This window comes from Balaenoptera borealis (assembly GCF_965194805.1).
Source record: "Balaenoptera borealis genome assembly, chromosome: 1".
In the NCBI taxonomy this organism is placed as follows: domain Eukaryota; kingdom Metazoa; phylum Chordata; class Mammalia; order Artiodactyla; family Balaenopteridae; genus Balaenoptera; species Balaenoptera borealis.
Genome location: NC_138860.1, coordinates 48,407,301 through 48,419,286, shown reverse-complemented (window position 1 = coordinate 48,419,286; position 11,986 = coordinate 48,407,301). Strand labels below are relative to the sequence as shown.

At 50.5% G+C, this 11,986-nt stretch overlaps 1 protein-coding gene across 3 annotated transcripts; it reads right to left on the bottom strand.

The window, feature by feature from the left end:
- Positions 1–5,930: 5,930 nt before the first annotated feature.
- On the bottom strand, positions 5,931–11,692 carry RGS16 (regulator of G protein signaling 16). Of its 3 annotated transcripts, none has more exons than XM_082402201.1 (5): positions 11,520–11,692; positions 10,512–10,622; positions 9,663–9,727; positions 9,207–9,373; positions 5,931–7,776 (listed from the first exon to the last, which is right to left on the bottom strand). In XM_082402201.1, exons 1-5 carry the CDS (start codon positions 11,561–11,563, stop codon positions 7,570–7,572), a joined length of 594 nt encoding a protein of 197 aa, XP_082258327.1. In that variant the 5' UTR covers positions 11,564–11,692; the 3' UTR covers positions 5,931–7,569. The 3 variants fall into 3 exon arrangements, with proteins under 3 accessions (XP_082258327.1, XP_082258328.1, XP_082258329.1); XM_082402202.1 differs by having other exon boundaries at positions 9,663–9,724; XM_082402203.1 differs by lacking the exon at positions 10,512–10,622.
- Between the last annotated feature and the right edge of the window lie 294 nt (positions 11,693–11,986).

The window sequence follows — 11,986 nt, the reverse complement described above, 5'->3', positions numbered from 1 at the left end:
ATTGAGCACTGACAGTGTTGCCAGTGACTATTCTAAATGCTTGGGATACAGTGATTTATCACACAAATGCCTCATGGGGGTCTTCCTGGAGCTTGCATCTTAGTAGGCAGAAATAGATCATAAATAATTGAGAAATGCAATATGTAACATGATTTCAGGTCCTGATATGGTCCCTGACTGTCCCGATTCCCCATGGGCATCGTCACTACTACCATCCAGTTCCCCATCACCTCACACTGCTTCCCACCACCATGTCTCTGCACACGCCGCTTTTGCTACCTGAACTAATAATAATGATAAGAAGAAGAAGAATGATGATGGTAGCAAGCATTTATGTAGCTCTTTAGTATGCTCTAGGAACTCTTCTGAGCCCTTTATATATATGTATATTAAATCATATAATCTAATCTTTATGAGGTAGGTACTTTTTTTTTAATATCTATTCATTTATTTATTTTATTTATTTGGCTGCACCAGGTCTTAGTTGCGGCATGCGGGATCTTCGTTGCCCCGTGTGGGCTCCTTTAGTTGCAGCATGCGAGATCTAGTTCCCTGAACAGGGATGGAACCTGGGTCCCCGGCATAGGGAGCTCAGAGTCTTAACCGCTGGACTGCCAGGGAAGTCCCTGAGGTAGGTACTGTTTTTGATCCCATTGTACAGATGAGGAAACTGAGGCACAAAGTGATTAAGTAACTTCCCTAGTTCTAGAGATTTGGCCTACATCACTGAACAACACAGAGAAAGGTGCCTGCCTTCATTCTTGTTGGAGAAGCCAGACAATAAACAAAATAAGTAAACTATATGTAATATGCTTTATGGGGAAAATCCTACAGAGAATAATAAGTAGAATAAGGAGGGTTGAAAGTACCAGGATGGGGATTATGAGTCAAGAGAATATTTTCTAAATAAAGAAGTCTCAAACTCCGTTCTCTAGCACCTAACTACATTACATCCCTCACTCTTAGGATCACTCCTCCGTTGCTTAAGTGTTCTTTTTTTTTTTTTTTTTTAAACAGATTATTTTTTAAATTTATTTATTTATTTATTTTTTGGCTGTGTTGGGTCTTCGTTTCTGTGCAAGGGCTTTCTCTAGTTGTGGCAAGCGGGGGCCACTCTTCGTCGCGGTGCGCAGGCCTTTCACTATCGCGGCCTCTCTTGTTGCAGAGCACAGGCTCCAGACGCGCAGGCTCAGTAATAGTGGCTCACTGGCCCAGTTGCTCCGCGGCATATGGGATCTTCCCAGACCAGGGCCCGAACCCGTGTCTCCTGCATTGGCAGGCAGATTCTCAACCACTGCGCCACCAGGGAAGCCCCCGTTGCTTAAGTTTTAAATCTGTCTTCTTCTCATAAAGTAATTTGAATAGCTGGGCCAGTTTAAAAGATTCAGTAACTCTGAATTACCTTGTGATCAGCACTTAATATGCCCAGCACACCTTTCTCTTGTGGGATCTTAGTTCCCTGACCAGGGATCGAACCTGGGCCCCTGCAGTGAAAGCACGCAGTCTTAACCACTGGACCGCCAGGGAATTCCCTCTAGGTTTATTGAGAAATAATTGACATACATCACTCTAGAAGTTTAAGTTATATAGTATGACGGCTTGATTCACACATACTCTGAAATGATTACCACAATAGGTTTAGTTAACATCCGTTATCTCATATAGCTACAATAAAAAAAACAAAAGAAGTAGAATTGCTGGATCCTATGGCAGTTCAATTTTTAATTTTTTGAGGAAGCTCCATACTGTTTTCCATCCTGGCTGCACCAATTTACCGTCCCACCAACTGTGCACAAGGTCTCCCTTCTCTCTACATAAACGCCAAGAGCTTCAGTTTTTAAGGGTGATTTCAGCCCTGTTGGCTAAAGAAATCTACTTTTAACCCCCGTACCCCCTGGGCTATCTTAGCAATTATGCTAATAATTTTCAGTTCTATTGAAATTTCACATCTTTATTAAACTGCATTAATAAACAAAACTAAAAGTTATACCTCTTGGATATAATTCCAAAGGAAGGAGCCAACTTAAAATGAGAGCAAAGTTAACCAATTCCAAGAGAAAAGTTTGTATAGCCTGACCTGCCATGGCCACAGGGAGGCAGCAGAGGGTGAGGGAATAGGCCAGAGCCCTCCACAGTCAACGCGGAAACAACAGCGCTGATGCGGAAATACACGAGCCTGGGTTGAGTGAGTACTGTCTGGATTGAATGGCTCAGTCCTTGATTTCCTCATCTGGAATTCTGGAATGCTCTTCATATCAGATAAAATACAGTGTGGAAACAGCTGTACTATACTTGGGAAAGTAGACTTGGAATCCTGGCTTTGAATTGTGACTCTTCTATTCTTTTCAAAAAGTCAACGAATAGTTATTGACTGTGTACAAGGACCTGTGCTGAGTACCTGGAATCAAGATAATAATAATAGTTAATATTCGTGGGATATCAGCACTGTGCCAAGCACTTTTCTTTCATTCCATGTGCCCTCCGAGGGGTACACTCTTACTGCCCTCCTTCACAGATGAGCAAAGCAAGCCTTGGAGAGGCTTAGTAGCTTCCCAAGGTCATACAGCGAAGGGGCCGGTTCCAGCCCCAACATTCCAACCCCACGAGCTGGGCTGTGTATCACTCTGCCGTGGTCTGTTCTGCCCCATCTTATCAAATAACGTGGCTCCCCATCTTGAAGAGAGTGGTTTAGTGAAAGAAAAAGAGCTGTGAAGAGGCAAGTGACAGTGCCATGTCACACATGAGGCGATCAAGGTTAGGACAGGATGTCCTGGAATCACGGAAGTGGCAGAGATGAACTCTGGGCAGTGGATGTCTGGGAAGGAAGGCTTCACTTGAGGAGGTGAGTTTTTGCTAGATTTTCAGGAGGCCTTTTGAGGAGGGCATCCTCCTCCTCAGCCCCCAACCCCTAATTAAAAGAAAGACAAAGAGGGCATTACGAGCAGAGAGCATGTGTGTAAGGGCCATCCGGGCAGGGGCGAAGTCAGGTGAGGGACTTGGGTCAGATCAGCGCGAACCTCGTATGTCATCGTTAAGAGCTGGACTTTCTCTCGTAGTCCAAGGGGAGCCACTGAAGGGCTTGAATGCAGCCACGGCGTGCTCAGATCTGTGCTTTATGGATAAAGACTGACACGGCGTGGAAAATGAACTGGAGGGGGAGAGCACTGGGGAGGGGCACCAGGTGGGAAGTCGTTTTTATAGCCTAGGTTGAAGAGGATGAAAGGTTCCTCTAAGAAATCTCAGTGAGGGTTTCCCTGGTGGTGCAATGGTTAAGAATCCGCCTGCCAATGCAGGGGACATGGGTTCGAGCCCTGGTCCTGGAAGATCCCACATGCCGCGGAGCAACTAAGCCCGTGAGCCACAACTACTGAGCCCATGTGCCACAACAACTGAAGCCCACGTGCTTAGAGCCCGTGCTCCACAACAAGAGAAGCCACCGCAATGAGAAGCCCGCGCACTGCAATGAAGAGTAGGCCCTGCTTCCTGCAGCTAGAGAAAGCCCGTGTGCAGCAACAAAGACCCAACACAGCCAAAAATATAAATAAATGTATTTTTTAAAAAAAACTATAAAGACGTCTCGGGGAGCCAGGAGGAGAAGCAGCGTCTCTCCTTATCAGGATTAGGGGACCAGAAGGCAGTGAATATCTGAGGGGGACGATGATGACCTTGGCTTTGAATGGGCTCCATACGATGACCCTGTGGGACGTCCAGAGAGAGGAGTCCGGTAGGAAGTTGGAAATGGTCATCTAAGTGTTTCTCCTGCTGGATTTAAAATTAATCATTAACGTAAGAGCCATCTGCTAAACATGTATATGCTAGGCCCTGGGTGTAGAAAATTGGAGAGGGGGACATGCCTAAACCCCAGGAGTTTGCCGTCTGGTAAAGGGAGACAGAAAGGAGGGAAGTAAGTGCTCTGATGAGGGTGAGCAGCTGTGGGGGCACATGAAGCACAGGCTTCAGGGATCAGACCCAAAGGCTCAGGGAAGGCGCCCCAGTAAGACCCTTGAGCCGGCTTTTGAAAGATGCATCCCCAGGCTGATGGAGTGATGAGAGTAGGGGACACAGCAGGGAGGTGGTCCAGGAGGCAAAAGCAAGGAGGCTTGAACAGTAGGGTGAATCTGGGAACCGTGAAAGATTTGTTTTCAAGGGGCAGGTGAGGGATAGGGAGGAGAGGCCGGAAAGGCATAAGCAACCCACTCAGGAAGTGCTTTGCCTGCTAAGCAAAAGCCTGAAGTGCTCTGGGGGAGGACCAGAGCCAGTGAGTTTAAAGATATTGGAGACCTCTTGCTGGCTGCGTGATTTTCAGGAAATCACTTAAACACTCTGAGAACCAATACAGTAGAGGTCCTGTGTTGGTTTGAGCCTGACACCTGGGAGACATCTAGGTCAGCCAAGAGTCGTTCTTCTTTATCTCTAATGCGTATCTACCACCTTCAGGCCACACCATGGGCTCCAAGACCACCCTGTATGTGAGAAGAAGGGCTAGGGGAGGGTAACAAGCCTTGAGGATGGTCTTGCTGGATTGAGGAGACTGCCAGCACCCACCCCAGTCACTGGATGTCCGTCACCCCAGTTCATTTCTCCATTACTCGCCGATTACACCCACGTTTTCCTACTGGCACCCATACTGCTTCAGGAAATACACACTTGTGCCCTTGTCTAAACTTATCCAGAATCCCCACCCACCATTAAATGAGGCTACCTGCAGTTGATGGTACGGCTATTTTGGTTTTCTGCCAGGCACATAGAATGCACTAGATGCAATAAATGCATGTAAAAAGGCAAAAAGATGGAAGGAAAATAATGAGAAGAGGACAAGGTTCCTACCTCCCCACCTCTCTGGGTACCATCTTTCTTCTTCCCTCATCCATCATATCCCTCGACCATCCCTCACAGACTGGACTCCCTCCCCACCATGGTGTCACTCGGTTCCGGTCTCATCTCTGCCACTCTCTCGAGCCAGCTGCCCTGGGCATGTTCCCCTCTCAACTCCCGATGCCCCCAAGAGCTTCGGTTTCCTCATCTGTATCGTAGGGTTATCATACCTACCTCACAGAGCTGTCGTAAGGACTAAATGAGATCAGGGCCTGCCACGGTGCGTGTTCCCATCTTCCATCCCAGGCCCTTAACCTCAGAATCCCTCCTGGCATCACGCATAGAATCGCCTCTTAGATCTGGGCTTAGAATGTGTTTCCATGGGGTTTTCTACTCGATGTACCTGAAGTCTGGTCACTTTACTCAATTACCTTTATATAAACAGATAATTCAACATAGAGAAGAATTTAGGGAGAACGAGTAGGTGATCGGCAGAGGGAGAGCAGATTGGATCCTTGCAAGCCTACCCCAAAATTCTTCCTAGCCCAGCGCAAACCTCTCATTCCCTCTGCCCCGGGAATGGAACAGTCCCGTGTATCAAGTGGCTTCCCAAAGCTCATCTCAGAGACGTCTATGAAATTATAAGGAATACTAATTCCCTGAATTTATATGACATCTTAAAAGGATACTAATGCAAATTGGAAATGGGCAAAGGTGAAAATGGCACACAAGTCCCCCCCAACTGATAATGTGTGGCTACTTGGCCAGGGGCAACCACCCCTTGCTCTGTTTGAAGAACTGGGAATGGCTTGTGCTGGGCAGGGTGGAGAGAGGAGATGGGCTCTGAAATGACAGCTGAGCCAGGTCCAATCAACACGACACAATGGCTTGACACAAGTTGGGCTGTCACCAGCTGAATGAAGTTACCCATCCTGGTGGCCACCGTTCGAACAGGTCACCAGGCAAACTTGAGCCTTTGACTTGTGCCTCTGCCCGTAACTCGAAAGCTCCCCATGCATCCTGTGGCATCTCCAGACGCCAGCTCTCCCACAAGACTCCCGCCGGCACTTCCCTCTCCCTCTTCCCCTGACCACACAGCCCTTGGAGACAGGATCTCATATTTGGGTTTTATTTTATTTCACAATAAAATAACATGCTGAAACAGGAAAATGGGGATCGAGTACATCATTCACATCTAGAAAACCAGCTCCAGGTGTCAACAATAAATAAATATTTAAACAGGGAGGAGTTCCTGACAGGCGCTAAGAGGTTCCCAGCATGTTCAAGAGGTAGAGTCCAGTGGAGAGGGAGAGAGTCAGGCCGCCAGCTCCTGTTGAGATTCTCCAGTAGAGGCAAACTCAAATGACAATAAATAACAATAGCAACAATACGACAATAGCAATAAAAATAATGTGCCATGACCATGGTCACAAAACCAACAATATGTTAGACTTAAATAATTGTCTCCTGGAGGAGCTCATAGCGCAGAGAGAACAGTGTGGATTTTCCTGGGGCACAAGGGAGCTGCCCGGTTAATTCACCTCCCCAGCCTGGGCCCAGGCAGAAGTCCCACCACGGAATGTGTGCTCAGTGATGCCCTGAGGTGACAAGCTGGTTCTGATTGCCCCCAGTCCTGCTCTTCCCAGCTTCTACGGTCTGTCCAAGTTCATTGAGGTTCCTGCCTCATTTCTCCCGACACCCCAGTGAGTGTACCTCACATCCACAGGAAAGAAACACGAGGCTCCCCTTCCATCCTGGGGGATCGCTTTTTCCCTGTTCTCAGACCCACAAAAATAAAAGATGAGCTTGATTTAAAGAGGATTTTCTGGAACTGCCAAGAGATTTGTTTCTCAGGACCCTTTTCTCCCTCCTTCCACCCTGCCCGGCAAAAGAGCTGGCTCACCAAGAGGCCCCATGCCCTTCTCCTGATGGGCCCCACGTTCAACAGCAGCACGGAGCTAAGAGAGGACACATCCCAGCAAGAGGTCCTCAGCGGGCCCTGCTCACAGGTGGACCCTGCTGCACACACAGGGTCGGGGCACCTGCAAGAGGCCACCAAGGGCACCAAGGTTCATTTCACGTGAGCAAGATGGCCTCTTTTCAGGGCTCTCTACTGATCTGCAAAGGGGCTGGAAGGCCAGTATTTGAGGTAAAAATCTCATCTGGGGAAAGCATCACCTTGGCTCTCTGGCCTTGACAAGACTGCCAGGCTGGACACAGGAGTGTTGAGAAATGCAAGCCAGGGAACCCCCGGGCAGCCCAGAGGCAGGTGAAGAGGACGGGATGGGAAGGTTCCACATCCATGGTTCCCCGTGCACCCAGGACGGTCTGGGAATTAGGAAACCAGGATGTGTCCCCCGATGGACAGGCAGAGCGGCTAACCTGGTTGTCTTTCCCTCACTCATTTCCAAGTTTCCCTTTATCCACAAGTTTCCCAAAGCACCCTGGAATATCCCTTGCCCCGCTGAGAGTGGCCAGAGCCGATGCTGACTCTTGCACCATCTTTCTTTTCCCCCAGAGAGCCACACACAACCGTCCTCTTCAGCCCTTGGGCGCAGGTCCTAGAAGTGGCGGAACCCTCTCACGCACGGATTTCAGTCCCGCAGTGTCTGGAGGAGAGGGTGTCACCGGGTGGGCTTTTTCCCTTCGCTGTCCTCTCTGGCTTTGCAGAACCCGCCCCCCGCACGGGGGCGGCGCCTCAGCTATGGGCGACCCAACCTCTCTGCCCGGCTGGCCCCCTCTCAGCCCGGAGGCTCAGGTATGCGAGGGCTCGGACAGGGAGGCGGAGGCGGCCGCGGCTTGGGCAGCTAGGTCCCGATAAGCTGGGGACTTCAGGAAGCGCGGGTACGAGTCCTTCTCCATCAGGGTGCGCGTCTTCCCCTGAGCCACGTCGAAGCACATGGCCGTGGGCGTCTGCAGGTTCGTCCTGGTCAGCTCCCTGGTCTCGTGGTCTATGTTCACCTGTGGGAAGGACGGCAAGCACGTGGGTGCGCGGGTGTCAGGGCACGGGGTGGCAGGGGCAGGAGGCCAGCAGGCGCGGGAGGACTGGCACGTGGGGCAGTGGAAGGCGCACTGGATTCCGAACACGGAACCGGGGGTCTGCAGAGTTGACCATCAACGGGCTTTTCAACTCCGGGCCTGTCCCCACCTCTGATCCAGTGACTGTCCTCCAGTCTCTCAGAATGACCCAGGATATGTTGAGAATGGGTACAAATCCAACCTCTTTTCACCCATTCCACTGTTAACAACCCGGGTTCAAGTCACCATCACCTCTCTCCTAGACTAGTGCCAGCGCCTGCCACCTGGTGTCTCTCTTGTCTCCCCCTAACCCCGGGGTCTATTCTCCACCCAGCAGTAGAGCGAGCCTTTTAAAACCCAAGTCAGTTTGCTAGCAGCTCTGTTGTTTCCCGTCACTCAGAGGAAAAGCCCAAGTGTGCAATGAGCCCACACGGCCACCTGGGCCGGCACCTGGCCATCTGCCACCTGTGTGACATCATCTCCCACTCTCTCTCCCTCACTGTCTGCTCCACATGGGCCCACTTGCTGGTCTGTGATCACAAAAGGCACGCTCTGGTCTTTGCACTTTCCGTTTCCTGTGTTAGAATGTTCTTTCCTCCTTTTCAGGTCTCTGTTCACATGTCACCTTATCAAACAGCCCATCCCTCACTTCCCTTTATAAATCGGAAAGACCTCACATCCTCCCACCCCGTACTCTGGTATTCCCTTCCATATCCTGCTTTGTTTTTATCAGAGCACAGATCATTCCCTGACAATATTTACTTAATTGGTTATTGTCATCTTCTCCCACTGGGGTAGAGACTTTTTGTTCACTGCCATATCCTCAATGTCTATAATAGTGCCTTGCATGTAACTGATGCTCAACAAATCTTCATGGAATAAATAAAAGTGCTCAGAAAATATAATATTGTACGGATACAAAAGCAAGGCATTACTACTCTCTCTCCACAAGGTGGCGCCATATTCTCTATCAAACACAGTGGAGGCGTGGGGGGAAGGTTAAAAGGTTCACAGACCACAGACCTGAGGCAGGTCAGCCAGGGGACTGAGCCAGGTTATCCTATGATGACCTGTCTCCCCAGTTGTGTAAGTGTTTTGAGCTCTAAAAAGGGCTTAGTTTATAGAAGTGCATATGGACAGAAGCCAAAAAAACACCTGCCAACCCCTCCGGTCCCACTGGTGAGTATGAGGGTAACAGCAGACAGGGGTGGCCCGGAGCCTGGCTTTTATAGTCTGCAGCCTCCTGTGCCAAATGAGGCCACTCTATTTCTAAACTTGGCCCTTTCCTTGCTGGCCCCCCACCATCCCCAATTCTCAGCGGGGAAGGAGCAGGCAGGGTCTGCAGGATCCCTGGAATATGTCACGGCTCTGACCTCTTTGGGGGCTTCACTGCAGATGAATTCCTCAAAGATCCTGTGAGCCCGGGAGGCCAGCTTGGTAGCTGACCGGAGCTTCTTGAACTCCTCACAGGCCAGCCAGAACTCCAGGTTCTCCTCGCTGAACTCTGTCTTCAGGAAGGCGTGGAAGGCGGCCACTCCATCTGGGGTTGCAGGGAGAGAGGAAGAGACAGGTCAGACAGCGGGGACAGCCAGCCGGGAAGAAAAGAAGAAAAGACAGCAATTGTACTTAATGGTTCTATTTTTAGGATGTAATTTTCTCCAACAAGGACCTGCCTTTGTATTCTGAATAGAGGCTGGCACACTAGGGGATCATTATTATTATTACTACTACTACTATTTTGCCCACGCTTTCAGCATCCTCAGGCTGACTCCACGGCACATGGGTACACATGTGCCATCCACAGACACACACAACAGGGTCCCACTCACTTTTACTGCTCAGCAGCAAGTCAAATGACTCTCTCCACCCCAGCACATCTTCTGAGAAGTTTCTGCTAAAAAAAAAAAAAAGGCAGGATTTTAATTTTAAAAAAAAATCAACAAACTACCGCACAGCACAAATCCTAGCCAGAACGCTGATGGAAGTTGTATAATTCACGCAATTGTATAATTGGATAATTATTGGAGCTGATGCCTCAAACTCTTGGTTGGGATTCAGGGAAATAGTTGGGTTTTCTAGAGGACAAGCTCAGTAACCAGAAACCAAAGCAGGGACCTTCTGGCCCTCAGTAAATATCTCAGACTGTGTCTTCGCTGTCCAAAATTCTTTCTATTCCCCTGACTCTCAGAGCTTGTTTTGTATACTTTCTCAAGGAAATAAGGGTCTTATGAATAGAGATTATGTCTACCCAGAACCCCAGAGCCTAACGCAGCACCTGGCACAGTTGATGGTCAGTATAAAAGGGCTTCCAGGTAAAGTGCATGTCAGTGGAAGTAGCCACTAATTTAAAACCCTCCAGTGGCCTTGGACCCTGCCCTTGCCCTGCTTGCATGTGCAATGACATCTTCAGGTGCGGGAGTCTGGTAACTAGACGTTCAGGCCCTGGGTATGCTCATTTGTTGGTGGAATTAGAAGCCTGGAGCCATCCACCCAGTCACCCATGAGCCAGGCAGCCAAAGCAGACCAGCTATGACCAGCTCCATTACAATCTCTAGGAAGAGGTCACCAACGTCCACGCTGGCATGTCCTAATTTCTCCTGGTGTTTTCCTTCTCAGGACTCCTTTCCTAAATCTGGCTCCCTCCCTCTAGGGGCCCTAGGCTGTTCAGCAGGACTTACCCCTCTTTGCTGTGTTTACTGTCCCACTCGAACTTGCCAACACTCCCAGTACCGGAGCCCAGTTCTGACTTGTGAAGAAAGATCCCCAGCCGTGTCTTGAACTCTTTGGCTCTGGAAGACAAAGCACGAGCTTGTGAGGATTCTCCATTCGCTCGGCCAGGGCAGAGAGATTGATGAGGTCCCAGAAGAGCTCAGGTTAGTGTCACTCAAATTCCAGCCTTGGGGTTCCTGGGAACCCATAACTGTTCCCAGGGCCTAAACGTTGCCTCTCTCAGCGGTATCATGAACCCAGAAACAATGAAAGCAATATTTAAGCTGTGCCTCGGTAGGTCTTATACTTTCTGGGTCTACAGTACAGCACACATGGGCTTTTTCCCACTTAAGTCACACTGATCCATCTTTGTGCCTGTTGATTAGCAGAAGGCAGTTCAGCACTCTCTTACACTTGTCACAAATATTTCTGGAGCTGTGTGGAAGCTGATTTCTGCCTTCATCTTTACTTTTTCTTTCCCAGCTCCAGCAAGGATTGGAGTGGGTGAGTAGCTCCCTGGGAAGCGGGCACATCCCTCACTGGGGGGGGCTGCTGAAAAACACTTCCCTGCCTTTCCAGGGCCAGAGGAGGCCATGCCCCTAGACCTATGACTTAGAATGAAAACCAAGTGCTTAAGAAACCGGGGAAGACTCAGTTCTGCCTGGTGATGCCACCGTGGTTTTCCTGAAGCTGGGTCACCTGAGTAGAACTGCCACTTGTCAGAGGATGGGGCATGGCAGTAAGCTGTGGTCCCCCTGCTTCCCTTTGCTTTGCCTTCTCCATTCTCGTCGCCCATCCTTCTCTAAGACTCTAAGGGAGGCATCTGAGAACGTGGAACCAAGTTGACCTCTGCCTCTCGTCACTTGCGTCCCATTCTCCAGCCCACCCAGGTCTGCAAGCCTGCCACCGCTGCACTCCCTAAGGTTGGTGGGACTTCTCTTCTTCTTCCTCCAGGCAGCTGGACAAGCTGCTCTTACCTCTCCAGGCAGGTGGTGGGGAAGGCGGCCAGGGTCCGGCACATGGCTGCGGGTGCAGGGCAGCACGTCGTGTGGAGGATGGTGACGGGCTCCAGAGGGCACCGCAGGGCGCGAGGAGGCAGAGCAGCGGCGGCCAGCGCCTGTCTGCGAAGATTGGGTTTACTCAACTGCTTGCGCCGAGGCAGCGGCTTTTATTGCCTTGGAGGGGGCGGGGCGGGGTTGCGCGCCGCCGACCAATCGGAGAGCGATACTGAGCGCGGGCGAAGGCGCAGGAGGGGCCTGGAGCTCGACGGGGCGGGGCGCCCGGGGCGCCCTGCCGGGGATGCGCCGCTACCCTCGTGCAACCTTCACACCGCGGGGGTGCTCACGGGGCTAACCCCCTCCTCCGGGCGGACACCGGCGTGGCGAGGGAGAAGCGGCAGAGAAGTCACACGGAGATGAGAAGCGCACACCCAGTTGTAGTAGGG